Below are 16,442 nucleotides of genomic sequence, written 5' to 3'. Positions count from 1 at the left end.
GTAACTTCCTTAGTAATGCTTCTTTAGTGCTGAAAACATGCATAGCTTTTTCTTGTTCATGCCAAGTTTCTAAAAACTCAGTATATAAGACTTACAATTATAGGACAAAAAGTAAATTTAGCATTTCAAAGTCAAAATTTCAGACTTTAAACATGGCTGAATATGGACCCAGAATGCATTGATTTACAGGAGATGAAGATTAAAACCTTTCAAATTTGAAGAGCAGTTTTCCTGTGAGGTCGTACACATGTAGGTCAGTGTCGGAGCAGCAGTACAGGTGCTGCAGGTGATGATCTAACTCCACCTTCTTCACCCAGCTTCCTCCTACATTAGGTAATGTTTCCCTGAGAATGACAAAAACAGCAACTGTACATTTCCATTCTATAAATAGAACTTTTTAGATATTTCTGATTGTACCCTTCTTTCTACAATTCAGCCAAGAAGAGTACTTGTGTTTTGTTAAGACTCAAACTTCAGAGAATGGTTTCAGGTCTGAGAGTTCACCAAACAGCTTTTGGTTGGACCTATCTAATGTCAACAGGAAATACAGAAAAGCTAACTTTCATATAGGTTTACAGAAATATTCATCATTCATCTATTCCATTTCATGTAAAGTACCGCTTTATTTTTGATAAGCTTAATTTTTATCCATGACAGTCATATTGTATCAAATATTACATAACTTTAAATGAAGGTCTGGGGCCGTATTCATAAAGCATCTGAAGTATAAGTTTTGACTTAAGTTTAAGATTTTACTTAAGTTTGTGGTGATTTCAACTTAAGTCTAAGTAAAAACTTAAGTTCTAGTCATAAAACAGCTAAAACTTAAGATACGTAAGAAATGACTTAAGTCAGAAAATAAAATAGCGTGGTGAGTACGATTAAATTGTTGTTTTCAGATAAAAGCACTATAAACATAATTGTGCATGTTGTATCTGTCTGAAATTAATGTTGTTTTTTTACTGTTTTCGTCCTCAATAAAAAACAAGAATTACTTATTAAGTTGTTTTATGAATAACAAATATATTTAAGTAAAATAAATTTCTAACCTAAGTAATACTTAAGTAAATAATCAATTTCTTATACTTATACTTAAGATGCTTTATGAATACGGCCCCTGGTATACAATAATTTATGCCAAAGACATGAAATAATTAAATTTATTGTTCAATGGTAAGGTTTCCTACTTCAGAATAAAGGTCTTGTGTTTTCAACCAAGGTAAGGCTCCTAATTCTCTGTGTACCTATGAAAAGACTTTGGGAAGATGATGGAAGATCAATTAAAAGTCTAGTTTATCAAACCATTACCAGAAGTCTTATACTTACTTGATTCTAAGTTCATAGTTGGCTAAAGGTTTAAGTTCTGTAAATGCTTTACCAGCAGCTTGCTGGAACTGCCAAATCTGCAAAAATAATTTATGTTACATGTAACTTTTTCAATCAATGGTAAACTAGAACAGTTAAAGTTCTTTCTGATGTTAACCATACAGTACAGAATATTACTACTTGATTTAATACAGGAAATACAATGGAGCCCTAACCTTTTCAAGTTTTGCATTACTGTGAGCTCTAGCAAATGTTCTACAACAATAAATTACAAATTGAGATTGACCTTAATTCAACCAACTCCTGCAGTAATCAGTGATACAGCAGCATGACTACAACATAACTACAGCATGACTACAGCATAATTATGGCATGACTACAGCATAAATACAACCTGACTACAGCATAAATACAGCTTGACTACAGCATAAATACAGCTTGACTACAGCATAATTATGGCATGACTACAGTATAAACACAACCTGACTACAGCATAAATACAGCTTGACTACAGCATAAATACAGCTTGACTACAGCATAATTATGGCATGACTACAGTATAAATACAACTTGACTACAGCATAAATACAGCTTGACTACAGCATAATTACAGCATGACTACAGTATAATTACAGCTTGACTACAGCATAAATACAGCTTGACGAGGGTATAATTACAGCTTGACTACAACATAAATACAGCCTGACTACAGTATAATTACAGCTTGACTACAGCATAAATACAGCTTGACTACAGTATAATTACAGCATGACTACAGCATAATTACAGCCTGACTACAGCATATTACAGCATGATTAATCTTAGTTCTACCAAGTCTCCTGCAGTAATCAGTAATACAACCACAACATGAAAATAGCATAATTACAACATCACTACAGCATCACTAACCTTAACTTTACCAACTCATACAGTAATCAGTGATACAACTAAACATGACTACAGCATGACTACAAGATGACTGAACATGACTACAATATGGCTACAACATAACTAAATCATTAATACAGCATGACTACAACTCATCTAAAACTGACTAACCTTGATTCCACCAACTCCTCCAGTGATCAGTTCATCTCTGACAGGGTTGAACAATATATACAGTACAGATCTCATATCAGTGTTCACAGAACATGTCTCCTCAAAGTCACGGTTTAATACCTGTAATACATAACAATATATTCCAACAGTTTATATGTTATGATAATTTCAATATAAAGAGTTTGAATCGTTTTTACTTCATGTTTTTCAGTGAATTATTGAAATATTAGAGTGAAATATATCTGTTATTTTCACAGTGTAAAATATCAAATATATTTTTCACTGGTAAGAAACTATAAAATGGGTAAATTTAAATCAAAGCGTGAAATGAAAGAGACATTTGTTCTATAATTAAGATCAAAATATCTTTCATTGGTGAACACCATTATGGCTTACACTTTCACATGTGGAAATATTGCATCTAGCGTTTACTTATGAAATATATTTCAAACTTATACTAAAACAAACAAATATCCTTTTTAAAAATACTTTTCACAGTGTAAAAAGTATAAAATGGTATTTTCACTGGTATAGAACTACAAAATGGGTAAAATTATTAATTATGGTCAATGTGAACATACTATCTTCATTTTATAAAAACATTAAATTTTGGGTTATACAAAACGCAGCACTCTATATATTCAAAATGTTGCAAATAGTTTAACAGCATATCAGATCATTTTGTTTTCTGGATTCAAGCTCATAGCAAATGCTTACATATAGATATTCAAATAGTTTGATCAACTCTCATGGTTTTCATCAGTCCTGGAGATTTAGATATGACACAGTTTGGACCTGTTCAGTTTTTGTTCATTACTTTTCCTGAGAATAATGAAAATTACCTTGACAGAGAAATCTTTTCCAAGAGCAAAGTAGCAGTTGTATTTTGGTGCATAGACAACATGCATGATGAGCCGATACTCATACTTAGGGTACTGTAAAGCCCTTCTTACTGAAAATTACAAAACAATGAAAACAGTTACTCTGATATAAATGCTATCTGATGTAATACAAAGGCAAAATACAAGATGTAAAGATGGGATGGCTATACAAGTACTTTGAAAAAATGAATTTCATTTTAATTTGAAACTGTTTTGAAATAATGCTTTAATAGTAATAACCTATGCTTTCTACAACTTTAATTTTAGCTTTTTAATTATGGATTCCAAGTTTCATAATTATGATGTATAATTTTTTTATATTTTCAGATAAAATAGATTTTCAGGTAAGTACAGAGGAATAAAACTGAAGAGGAATGAAAAACACATTTATGAACATACACCAAATATTAACGTGCAATAACACCTGTCTGTTTAAACTTGTAATGACAACTGTATCAGTAGTTAAATATGATATAGTCACTTTTGGGGTGATTTTACAGGTTTATAATATTATGGATCAAAGTATATTTGTTATATACATGCAGGGGTAGACTTTCCCTGATATACACAAGTGCACTGCCAAACCACAAGGGTCCATAATATCAAATATCACCAAATGTATATCTACATGCATTGTTTTTACTGAGCCTGTGAAGGAACATTGGTGAAATAAATATTGGTGAAATAAACAGCTTACTTTCATCAGTTTTCAGTCCTGTGGTGCAACAACAGTATCACTAAGTATACATACATAAAACATCACAAGAGCCGTGCCAGGTGAAAACATATCGGGTACAAAAATGATGTTGGGTTACAGCAAAACCTCTATTAAACAGCCAGACAAGACAAGGAAGCAACACAATCTGGCTACCTGAGGCCAGTGGCTGCTTAACTAGAGTTGAAATTAGACTAAAATGTCATTTTGGTAAAATAACGGACATGGCTTCTTAAGGCAAGAGACTGTATAATACAAGTAGCCACTAAAGCAGGTCCATATGTATATTAAAAAATGATAAGTATTGTTTGATATCTATAACATGCAAAAATGGCCTTAATCTTAGCATACTTCTATCTCAGGTACCTTTTATACATGCATGAAATACTGGGATATTTTTTTCTACTGATTTTGCTTAAAAAAAAGCCTTTTCTTAAGTGAAGAAAATATCTGATATATTTTTATACTGAAATAACTGTAAAGACTGATATTTTCACCTTGCACAGCTCATCAATACAACAGTTATAAATCAACATCGTGCAGCAAAATATCCATTACCAGTTTCCTAATGCTGAAACATTGATCAACACAACTGTGATACATAAAAAGAAAAAACATTTTTAAAATGACTAATTACCAGCATTTACATTTAATATTCTTTTAACAATTCTAAAATTTAAAACCTTTAAGTCTGTGTGAATTTTTAAGGAAGTGATGACTGAAAAATATGTAGAGAAAGTTGTGTCCCAAAGCCTTCAAAGTGGAAGTTTACCAAAGTAGTGCTGTTTAAGCGTGACTACGGACTTCTTTTTTATCATTTTCTTCTTCGTGCTCTCTTCATTAACTAGGAAGAAATAAACTCAGTTCATAAACATCTTAAATAAGTTTGAATTTTTTGAATAAGAAATAAGTTTCATCCAAACTGCCATATGTTCAGTATAGATCTTAATTATAACACCAACAAAGCAAGGAAAAATTTTGAAAATCAAGTAAATTTCAGTGATACAGTGTAAACACTGGCCTGACGATGTTTATCTACTTAGCATGATTGCCTGTTTCTGCCAAGTCGCACCGTCATGTTTGCAACTCCACTAGAAAGACAACAGATATATCATTTTTATTGTGTTTTTTTGGTGCCCCCGAAGCATGACAGCACAATGACATGAGTTCTCATGCTGTCATGATGATGGCAGTGCCAACACAACAAAAATTATTCATTCTACTTTCATGTTGATGTTCTGACTGAGGGTGCCAACACAACATCATAACATAGCAGAAACGAGCCACCATAACTAGGCCTTAAAAAGCTCAGCTGAAAAAGTTCCCGAAAGTCCATGGCTGAAAGGAAAAGAACAAAGATTAAGAAACTCTATTCTATGTCTACAAGAAGTAGCAATTCAGACAAGATAACAGCCCACAACTTATAAGGCAATTGACTACAGTACTGCAATGTCAACTCCCTAAAACTTTATGCGTAAACACATCCTTCCCTCCTCCACACCCACCCTGCAAAATTGTTTGCAGTTGTTAAACTAAGTGTATTTCAGTGTTATTTTGGAGACAACTGTAAAATAGATTAAAAAGAAGTTCAGTTTATAGCTATATTCACTTACAAAATAAAGAATATTAATGTCCAACTTTCGCAAAGTGCAATACCCTTGAGTGTTCATTCAAGGACATACAATAATAGAATATTCTATTTCTTGTTTGTGTTCTTTTGCTTTGTAAAAAAATTGTGGAAAATCATGGGTGATAACAGAGCAGAAGTGATGCTAGGGGTACTACATTATTTTACAAGACTATTACATTGTATCATCAGAATGCTGGGTAGAAAAATGCTACCAACATTCTGATGATAATAGTCTTGTAAAATTTATAAAAATATTCAGTCAGCACAATTTTATGTATACAGGTATCAAGAACTCTTATCCTGATCTCAGACCCCTTTAAATCAAATGGCAGGTTCTTAAACCTACAAAGCTACCTTCTGCGAATATATTTGAACACATGACCTCAGACAAACTATAAGCAAACAATCCTTCATGCAACTAGAATCATGTGACAGCATTATTCATTTTATACACCTTGCCTGCTCCATCAAGGGTCATCAAATATCTAGACTGGTTTCAATACTTACCATAAGGAATTAAGACTACCAGACTATTTCATTACATTCTGCGTAATGATAAAGGTATCGATTATTTTTTCCCTTTGTGGAACAATGAACATTAAGCTCTGTAGAGCTTTTGAGCGGCACTATTTTAGGAATAGTTAAAACCAAATATACTTTACCCCCAGCAATTTACATCAGTTTGGTTGGCTCTTGGCAAATGAGCCCATTATCTTTGTTCAATAAAAATGGTGAAGAAAGTATGTATTGGGCTTAAAATCATATTTCTTGCCTGCTGTATATGTTACAGTCAAACTTCGTATGCTCTACCTTGGGTAGTTCACACATCACCTTTTCACTCAAACTCACTGTCAGGTCCCAGAAAAATATCTGTATAATTTATATTTTCTATGGCTCGAACTACTGATAATTTTCTTGCCCGTCAAGTTCGAGCAAACAAAGTTCAACTGTATATTTAGGGCAGAAAAAAACATGGACTGTTGTCAGCCTCTGTTAGAATTTAAACAGAGCACTTGTTTTAAGTTAAACAGGAACCCATTCAAGGTAATGCCACATAACGTCAAACTGACAATCGGTACTTTCTATTTTAAATTTCTTTTGTATGTGATTTTGGCATTCTCTCTGGTAAGAAAGAACACCACTGTTGAAGTGTGTGCTACTAAACTCAGGGGCCGTGGGTTCAACCCCTACTGGGGACAAGACCACCCTCTTTCAGTACAAGTGAGCTAAAATAAATTACCCCGTAGTATAAACTAAAGAATACCATAATAATTCGAGGGCTTAGAGCGAAACTGGTCTATCTGCCTCTATTTCTATATACTGATAGACCAGTTTTGCTCTAAGCCCTCGCATTGCTCATAAGGATATGAAATTGTATGGATATTGCCTCTTGTCATTATTGATCCACTACTTTAATTGACTTGAAAGCATGATGTAGAAACTATTCTAGCAAGAAAAATATAATGCAAAGATATCAATTAATTAATTACTTTTTCTCACTGGAAATGTTACTAACACTGTTTATATTACCTTGTTTGTAATTTTGTAATGTAAACAAAGAGAGCATCCTACTGACAATATTGTGCAACTCTCTAGTGCGCTATAGATACCTTGATTCAAATTAAATGTTTTAGGTGTGAGATCCTTCGCTTGAGGAAAACTCATATCTGTAACAAGTTGTCAACAAAAGTCAATCAATAAAGTACATAAACACATTCAATACTGCGCAATAATGTACATTACTATATACCTTACTATAAATAGTAACAGAACAGCATAGGACAAAACCCAGGCCAAACAACCGAAAATGGTCATTGTAACTAGAAGCTGGCATCATAATCGGTTATTGGCCTATCATGATTGTTACATAATATCTGACATTATTTTACCCTGTGATGTTGCGATAAAAAATTTGTTAATGTCAATATCTTAAACAGCTAACTGACTTAAGCCACAGAGTAATTGTTAATGTGTTAAGGCATATAATAAACATCCCATTAACGTAGTTCTGCATGTCTGGATCAGAATTTTTTCTACAAAATGAATGTAGAATATGATTACACTCTGACTTCTCAAAACTTCAGAATACACTTTGAAAAATCAGCAAAATTAATAAAACAAGAAGCTGCGTTCAATAAACGCTTGATGCCCCCGGTGGCATCCTTGTCAATACAAAGCAACCCAAGTCCAAAACGAGGTCAAGTTCAAGGTCAAACAGGTGATGTCTGAAGATGAGGAATGGTCAGAGGTTACATCTGCATTAGTATCAAGTCATTCTAGTAAGGGGTATTGATGCTAGATGAAACGGTCCCATTTGGTTAACCAAGAGATGGCCCATATAAAGCAACCTAAGTCCAAAATGAGGTCAAGGTCAAACTGAGGTCAGGTGATGTCTGAAGATGAGGAATGGTCACAGGTTACATCTGCATTAGTATCGTCATTCTAGTAAGGGGTATTGATGCTAGACGAAACGGTCCCATTTGGTTAACCTCGTATGGATGGACGAACGAACGGACGGACAGGACGATCACTATATGCCTCCCGCACCAGTAGATACCGGGGGCATAAAAAGATTGGGTCGTGTGCCTCAGTTTTTGCTAGATTGACTTGAAAAATTCGGACCTATGCAAATTTTATAATGCCAGGAAGTCTATATTAGGGAAATAATAACTTTCAAAACAATTCTGCAAACAGAAATTTTTCTTAAATGTAGATTTTAATGAAACCTCACACAGGTGTAAATAAACATATGCCGTACAATGTGGTAAAATAAAATATATAGGTCTGGTGTTTATTTTTGAGATATCTGACCCTGATTAAAGTGAACCACACATTTCACGCTAATTCTAAGACATCATTTTGAATTATCTTATGTGTCAGATTTTTTAATATCATATTCAACTTTATAAAGATAGTAACAGTGCCATTGTAATAAATTTACTCACTGGTTGCCATTAATTCATAAAATGATTTTCTTTTCCGACTATGCCGAATCTGATCTTTATTCTACATTTTCCAGATAAATGATGTTACACCATCACCTCCTGTTTATCAAACATGCAGAACTACCTTAAATAGCAATGATGTTCCTTACATGACTTTTAGCACTCCTAAACCTATACTGGAACATGGGCTTTGCCCTCGTGCAATAAAGATTTTGCCATGTTAATAATCATTTCAGGCAGACCACTGCCCTTTAATTAGTGTACAATAAACAAACAAACTTTAAAACATACATTTAAGACAACTTAGAAAGAATTTTTGTAGCATACAAAGCCACCTTAATTATCATAATTATAATGTCATTGATGATACAAACATTCTGGTATTGACACTAATTTAGAACACTTAAAATTCAATTAAGATAACAGATAATAAAATACAGCTTACAGATTAAATCTTGTTATGTGTATAACAGAAGGGTTTATAAATAGATTCAAGACCTAAATATTTTTTAAACTGAATCATCTTGACATTTTACTACAGCTATAGGAAAGCTCTATGGGCTTTAAACATGAATATTCTGTATAATTTCATACAGAAGAAAGAAAGAAACTTTTTAATTAATAATAAATCAGAGCTGATACATATTTCACAAACCTATAGAAAAAATAACTGAAATCTGCCCATTAATTTTTAAAACATTTCAAATATTTTAAATGCTGTTAACTCTGATAAAATACAGTCAAGGATTGATAAAAACATTATCATTAGATCACTATCCGATAAAAAATCTTACCATGGTTAGTTAAAACTATTATCTAAAAATGTGAGTATAAAATTGAAAAACTATACAGTCTAAACACAGAATCTTCAATTCACTAGTCTCTAAATAATCTATAATGAATTAATTTACTGTAAAAGTCTATTTTTTCATGACGCTTTTGTTTTCGTGAACCTTCTCGAGAATTCATTTGTCTCACTAAATTTCTGTCTTAATATTGGTGGAGAAGGCCAATGTCACAAATAGTGAATTCAACAACTCGCGTAAAAATCGTAAATGGGAAAATGGCGGGAAAAAAACAACCCAAGAAATATAAGACTTTTACAGTATATAAAAGTCCCATCAATTTTTAGACACTGAGTTTTGACTGTTGATAAAGATTAATTGACAGGGTTTTTTTTCGGCCGTTTTTATAGCTGTTATTCGGCTATATTCCCAATGCCAAAAAGTATGTATTTTTCCCAAAATGAGTGCAAAAATTCCCAATCTACATTCTGAAAAAAATTTCATCAAAATTGCACAAACATTGACCAAATTATGGACAATTTTGTAATGGAAGTACGTTAAAGAGTTGTACAGTGTGAAACAAGTGTATGGGAAAGTGCTTAAACACATCCTTGCTATATCCTATGCGACTAAATATTTCCCAATTTGGAACATTTACGCATCAAAATTCCCAATTTTGGGGGTATAGGTTATGTTCCCAAATTAGCTAGAAAAAACCCTGAATTGTTAGACAAGTGTAAGGCTTGAAGATAGCTGCTATATTACCTCTAGGATCTACAAGGTCCCGTTTCCAAGTTGTGATTCCTTTAGAGTCCAGAATAACAAACATCCTCATCCTCCCATTGTATGCAACTGAAGTAAAAATAGATAATCCTGCCATTGTACGCAACTGAAGTTCCAGTGTATGCAAATGAAGTAAAAAAAAAAATCCTGCCATTGTACGAAACTGAAGTAAAAATAAATAATCCTCCCATTGTATGCAACTGAAGTATAAATATATAATCCTGCCATTGTACGCAACTTAAGTAAAATTAAATAATACAACCCATTGTATGGAAGTGAAGTATAAATATATAATCTTGCCGTTGTATGCAACTTAAGTAAAAATAAACAATCCTGCCATTGTACGCAACTCAAGTATAAATATATAACCCTGCCATTGTATGCAACTTAAGTAAAAATAAATAATCCTGCCATTGTACGCAACTTAAGTAAAAATAAATAATCCTCCCATTGTATACAACTAAAGTATAAATATATAATCCTGCCATTGTACGCAACTTAAGTAAAAATAAATAATCCTGCCATTGTACGCAACTGAAGTAAAATTAAATAATACAACCCATTGTATGGAAGTGAAGTATAAATATATAATCTTGCCGTTGTATGCAACTTAAGTAAAAATAAACAATCCTGCCATTGTACGCAACTCAAGTATAAATATATAACCCTGCCATTGTATGCAACTTAAGTAAAAATAAATAATCCTGCCATTGTACGCAACTTAAGTAAAAATAAATAATCCTCCCATTGTATACAACTAAAGTATAAATATATAATCCTGCCATTGTACGCAACTTAAGTAAAAATAAATAATCCTGCCATTGTACGCAACTGAAGTAAAATTAAATAATCCGACCCATCGTATGCCACTGAAGTATAAATATATAATCCTGCCACTGTATGAAAGTTTTGAAACTGAAGTAAAAATATATAATCCTGCCATTGTATGCAACTGAAGTAAAAATATATAATTCTGCCATTGTATGCAATTGAAGTAAAAATATAGAATCCTGCCAATGCAGACAACTGAAGTAATGATATACAATAATGTGTAATCCTTCCATAGTCCAAAACTGAAGTAAAAATATATAATCCTGCCATTGTACGCAACTGAAGTAAAAATATATAATCCTGCCATTGTACACAACTGAAGTAAAAATATATAATCCTGCCATTGTACACAACTGAACTAAAAATATATATAATCCTGCCACTGTATGCAACTGAAGTAAAAATATATAAACCTTCCATAGTCCAAAACTGAAGTAAAAATACATAATCCTGCCATTGTACACAACTGAAGTAAAAATTATATTATCCTGCCACTGTATGCAACTGAAGTAAAAATATATAATCCTGCCATTGTGTTCAACTGAAGTAAAAATATATAATCCTTCCATAGTCCAAAACTGAAGTAAAAATATATATTCCTGCCATTGTACACAACTGAAGTAAAAATATATTATCCTGCCATTGTACACAACTGAAGTAAAAATATATAATCCTGCCATTGTATGCAATTGAAGTAAAAATATAGAATCCTGCCAATGCAGACAACTGAAGTAAAAATATATAATCCTGCCATTGTACGCAACTGAAGTAAAAATATATTATCCTGCCATTGTACACGACTGGATGAAAAAATTTAATTTAATCCTCCCATTTTACGCAACTAAAATAAAAATATATAATCCCTCCATCATAATTATGCAACTAATGTAAAAGAAATGGCCCTAAGTGTATGGGACTATAACACCAGATTTTCCACATTAACATTGCTAGATTCACGAGTCAAAAGATTTCAGAAAGTCCACAAGCTCATTCTTTAACAGAAGAGAAGTTTTTTAAAAAATATACTGACGTTGTAAACTTAAGAAACCAAGAAAATACTACATTTACCTTTCATCTGTAAAACTCATATTTCAGTCTATGAAAATATAAATTAAGGAGTGTTTGCATAACATATTCATGGATTTACACTTTCAATGACTTGACAGGAAAGGTAGTTCTAAACTGACAAAAGTACTTGATTTTCCTAAACACAGGGTTAATAGGAGCTGATTTAAATCAGATTGCATCAATACTGATAGTTTAGTAATGACAATTTCATCATACCATTAATATATATATGACATGTATCATTACCTGTATCTACCTTCCACTGCCCTACCCACGAGCCCACCAATACCTGAAAAAAAATGCCCTGAAGGACACCCATCTAGGTGTTCAAACACCATTAAAATTTGACTTTATCAGTGTCAGTTTGATAATAAAACTAAACCGTACAAACTTGTATTTATAATTTACCTCCCATAATATCAGCATGCAAGCTGCTATGTTCATATGTAGCTCTTGGTTGTATACCATATGGTACTGACGTATAATGCTCTGATATCTGTACATGTGGTCCATCACTCTCATCACTTATACTGCTTAACATTGACACTGCTGATTCTGAGCGTTGATGACTCTTTGACAGTGTTTCTTTGATCTTTTCAAAGACAGGATCCCTCTCCCTCATAGAACCTTCCTCTCCTTCATCATCATAATCTTCTCCCTCTTCCTCAATGTTACTGAGAGCCATGTCTGATAGGGAGTCAGACATATCAGATCTGAAATCAAATTACGACTATTATATTCTTGTCTTTAACATTCAGGGATTTCATTAACATCAATTATAGAAGTAGAAGGTGGAAGTTCATCATCATCATCATCATCATCATCATCTTCAGTAATCGCCTCACTCTAGAAGAGTATAATCGCGATTGTAGAGAGAGTCAGTCGGTCCTCCTTTTTATTTAACTTTATCTGCTACAGAAAAAGAAGCCGGGCTTCAGACCACTTTAAAAGGGGGAAATCCCCACCCCTGGGCCTAAATGAAACCTTTTACAATTGTAACAAAGCTGTGATAATGCCTTAGATCTAAAGCTTTCATTAATTTCATAGGTAAGGGCAATTTTATTTGCCCCAAGGGTAATGGATAAACCAGTATATCAATATTTATCTGTTCATTGTAAAATCATCTATATCTAAAAGCACAGTTGGTATTTCAAGTGTCATTTCTTTCAAAATAAATTACCAAAATAAATTTAAGATATTATGAACATTTGCAACAAAAATGCCTTATAAAAATGCCTAAATCAATTTTCTTTTCTGGAAGTGAAAAAAAAACCCACAAACCTCTCATCCTCGAGATCTGAGTCTCCTGGCATCTCCTCTACAGTCTCCAGGTTGCCAGGTGGGAGTCGGATAGGTCCTGGACTGGTGTAAGGAAATGTTTGCGTAGAACCAGTCATTGTAGCCAATCACTTCTGGTACTCTAGGGAAACTACATTATTCTGCAATAAATGAAAGATCAAAAAGGAATACAATTTTAAACACCTGTAAAGCTGTGTTTTCAAACCAACTGGAAAATTCAACAGGGACTTAAAGTAGCCTGCCAGGAAGAAATTACTGGCTATAGGTAGTGTATTCAACCATTACCTATTCGTGTGTTTGATGTCAATAATAAACCCATAGTCTAAGTCTGTTACTTAGTAACACAAAAATATTCCACCTTTAATCTGATGGTGAAAATGCAAATCTAGCCGGATCATCAAAACAATTTTTTTTCCACAATCAGAGCACAACTTCTACATACTCTGCAATTATTAATAGTTAATTTACAAATTAAATCTATGTAACTTTCCGCTTGTGAATATTTTGTCCTTAAGAACCATTCTGTTGTTTTCTTCCCAGAATACCCTTCTTCAGAAACTGATGCTTTGCAGTAAATAATACTTAGGTCATTTGATAAAATAAAATTATTTCGGCCTGTTCTTCAAAAATCATACAAGAGTGGTTGCCTGTCAAATGAAATGCTCATATTCTATTTAAAAGATAAATTATTGTTACAACATTACAGAGTTAATGCTATTACAGATGAACACTGTCAACACAGATACTGCACTGTCATGACTTCAAACAAGTGAAATATGTAACATGTTGCAAACACCATTGAACAGACTTGACAAAACTAGAAACTTTATCTATAATGTACATTACAGATAAAAAAAATCTTTAACACCTAAATGCGAATTTGCATAATTAATCTGGACCGACAATGACACAACTGAAAAATGAGTGTATACAATTAATTATGATTATGTTAAAAAATTTGCCCTTATTCCAAATTCAATTAATGCAACACCATCCAAGAGCAAGAGATGTCGACACTTACTCAAAATATTGAAAGAACAATTTATGCAGTATTCCACAGTCAAACTGTTCTTGAAAGAAAGAATCTGAGTTTTGTTGTCTTTGCATGATAAGTTAGTTTCATTGCAAGTCACTATCAGTGTAAGATGGTGGCCTTATTCATTCCACTCTCAGGTTTAACTCGTTTTATAAGCAGATACTAGTTAAAGGCTTCCATGAGGTTTGGTCGAAAGACACTTCGTCTAATTAAAATTTGGTCTACATGATAATTTTGTCTACTGTGACATTAGGCTGACCATGTCAATTAGTCTAAATTATTTTTTCGTCGAAACTGGTTGAAAACTGTTCGAAAATAGACACAACAATGTATCATACTACTTTCACTTTATTGAGCTTTAATTGATGCTGCGTTTGATTTATGATTATGAACAGTTACGAAATTGATCATTGTATGAACAGTCAATATATTCAATATTCAGCACTTTCAAATTCCAAAATAAATAGTTCCTTTAGCGACGACAGGATTTCTGGCAATACCTTACGCCTTTGCCTTTGAATTTTCCTCTTAACAGAGGCCTCTTTTGGCCAGTAAGCATGGAATTCCGAAGGTAAATCAAATACCAACTCTTTGTTAACAAATTTGGCGGGCTCATCTTGTGATGAGTCGGCAGCCTCCCTCACTCTCGCCATAGACATCTTGAACTTAGAAAAAATTCCGGCTTTGTTGTCATGGTGGGTATCGAAACTAATAAAAACAACACAAAAAAAACAGCTCAAATTCACTCAAAAACATAATATACTCACCTAAAGCAAATCTATAACACGAGCCAAAATGGGTGAACATCGCTCAACAGTACAAGTATAACTGATCACATAACTGGTCAAAATGGGATGAAAATCGTTCACCTCATTATACGGTAAACAAAATCGATCTGCAACATTTAGTCGAATCTGATAATCTTTTGAACAGAAAAAAGAAATCGATGAAATGTTGCATCTATAAAGAAAGAATAGTTCAATTGTCTTATTAGACCAGCTGAGGTATTTGACCAGAAACCAGTAGGCAAAATTTTAATTAGACTAGTTGTCTTTTGACCAAACATTGTGCACCGTAGTTAAAGCACCATAAGCCAGCTCCTGTAAAAAATTCTCACCACCAGTGTCACTTCAGCAACATTGTAATGTGTAACCAATTTTTTTCTTAATAAAAATTTGTATGATATTCTAATAGTAAGGGACTTAATTATTTTGACATTTAAACAATACTGTCACAGCTGTCTAGATCTATATATAGATATTTTCTATAACTGCTACGCGTACAAGTCAAAACCTTTAAAGATTAAAAAAATCAGGATTTAAATGGCTTTATAATAAACAATGTTACGCAGTAGATCTATAAGTGCACAGAATATACTGTTTGCACTGACGTGAAAACATTATATGGCCATTGAATTTTCTGTCTGCAATTAACTACTGTCGTATAATTACCTGTCATTCGTACTATCATGAAAATAAATGACAGATGCCAGTGACCTCCATTTTGTTTACAGGTAGCAACGATCTAAGAAAGACAACTCCATTTATAAAATATAGTGGCTGTGTAAATCACAATAACAGTTACGGTCATGGGACACCAACTTTTAGCACTAATGGAATTTGGAATAAGGCATGAACACACTATATAGCTGGTCTTTATATGAAATTTACAAATTTCCAATGGCTGTAGCACATACCAGGACCCATTTTAAATGCATGTAACATACATTTTCTTGAACAATATTGTCAGTGCTGAATAAAAATCAAAAGAAAAGTGGGGGTCATGTTTGATGCAAGAAAAATATTTCAGTCAAACACACAAACTGCAAAAGTCAAACATACAAACTGCAAAAGGCTAGAATGCACTTTACCGGTACGCACTTCCTGCTAGGATTTTAAAAGGCAGGTTGTGTTTGTTACAATCACTTAAATAAATTGTACCAATAATCTATTCAATAAACAAAAATGAAAAACGGGGGTGTGGGGGCAGTAGCCCCCCATAAGAATAAAGAGAGCATATTTATTGAAAGTGCATACTCACCTGGTAAAATGCAAGTGTCTCTCCAAAATCAGCTAAAAAATGAG

At 33.0% G+C, this 16,442-nt stretch overlaps 1 protein-coding gene across 8 annotated transcripts in view; it reads right to left on the bottom strand.

Moving 5' to 3' along the window:
- Window positions 1-15,884, bottom strand: part of LOC123529192 (uncharacterized) — a 98,937-nt gene extending 83,053 nt beyond the window's left edge. For 6 of the 8 annotated variants that reach the window (XM_053522358.1, XM_053522359.1, XM_053522360.1 and 3 more), the window contains exons 1-10: window positions 15,810-15,884; window positions 13,305-13,462; window positions 12,432-12,736; window positions 10,107-10,193; window positions 7,222-7,278; window positions 4,754-4,825; window positions 3,228-3,337; window positions 2,386-2,505; window positions 1,327-1,403; window positions 207-344 (exon numbers count right to left, since the gene is read on the bottom strand). In XM_053522358.1, the coding sequence (XP_053378333.1) occupies window positions 207-344; window positions 1,327-1,403; window positions 2,386-2,505; window positions 3,228-3,337; window positions 4,754-4,825; window positions 7,222-7,278; window positions 10,107-10,193; window positions 12,432-12,736; window positions 13,305-13,420 (1,082 nt within the window). In that variant the 5' untranslated portion in view covers window positions 13,421-13,462; window positions 15,810-15,884. The remainder of the gene's footprint in view (window positions 1-206; window positions 345-1,326; window positions 1,404-2,385; window positions 2,506-3,227; window positions 3,338-4,753; window positions 4,826-7,221; window positions 7,279-10,106; window positions 10,194-12,431; window positions 12,737-13,304; window positions 13,463-15,809) is intronic. The other 2 variants (XM_053522361.1, XM_053522363.1) reach the window with 2 other exon arrangements.
- Between the last annotated feature and the right edge of the window lie 558 nt (window positions 15,885-16,442).

The sequence above is a fragment of the Mercenaria mercenaria genome, chromosome 13 (genome assembly GCF_021730395.1).
Source record: "Mercenaria mercenaria strain notata chromosome 13, MADL_Memer_1, whole genome shotgun sequence".
Classification (NCBI taxonomy): Eukaryota; Metazoa; Mollusca; class Bivalvia; order Venerida; family Veneridae; genus Mercenaria; species Mercenaria mercenaria.
The sequence above is the reverse complement of the archived record's forward strand: the minus strand, read 5'-3'. Positions and strand labels throughout refer to the sequence as shown.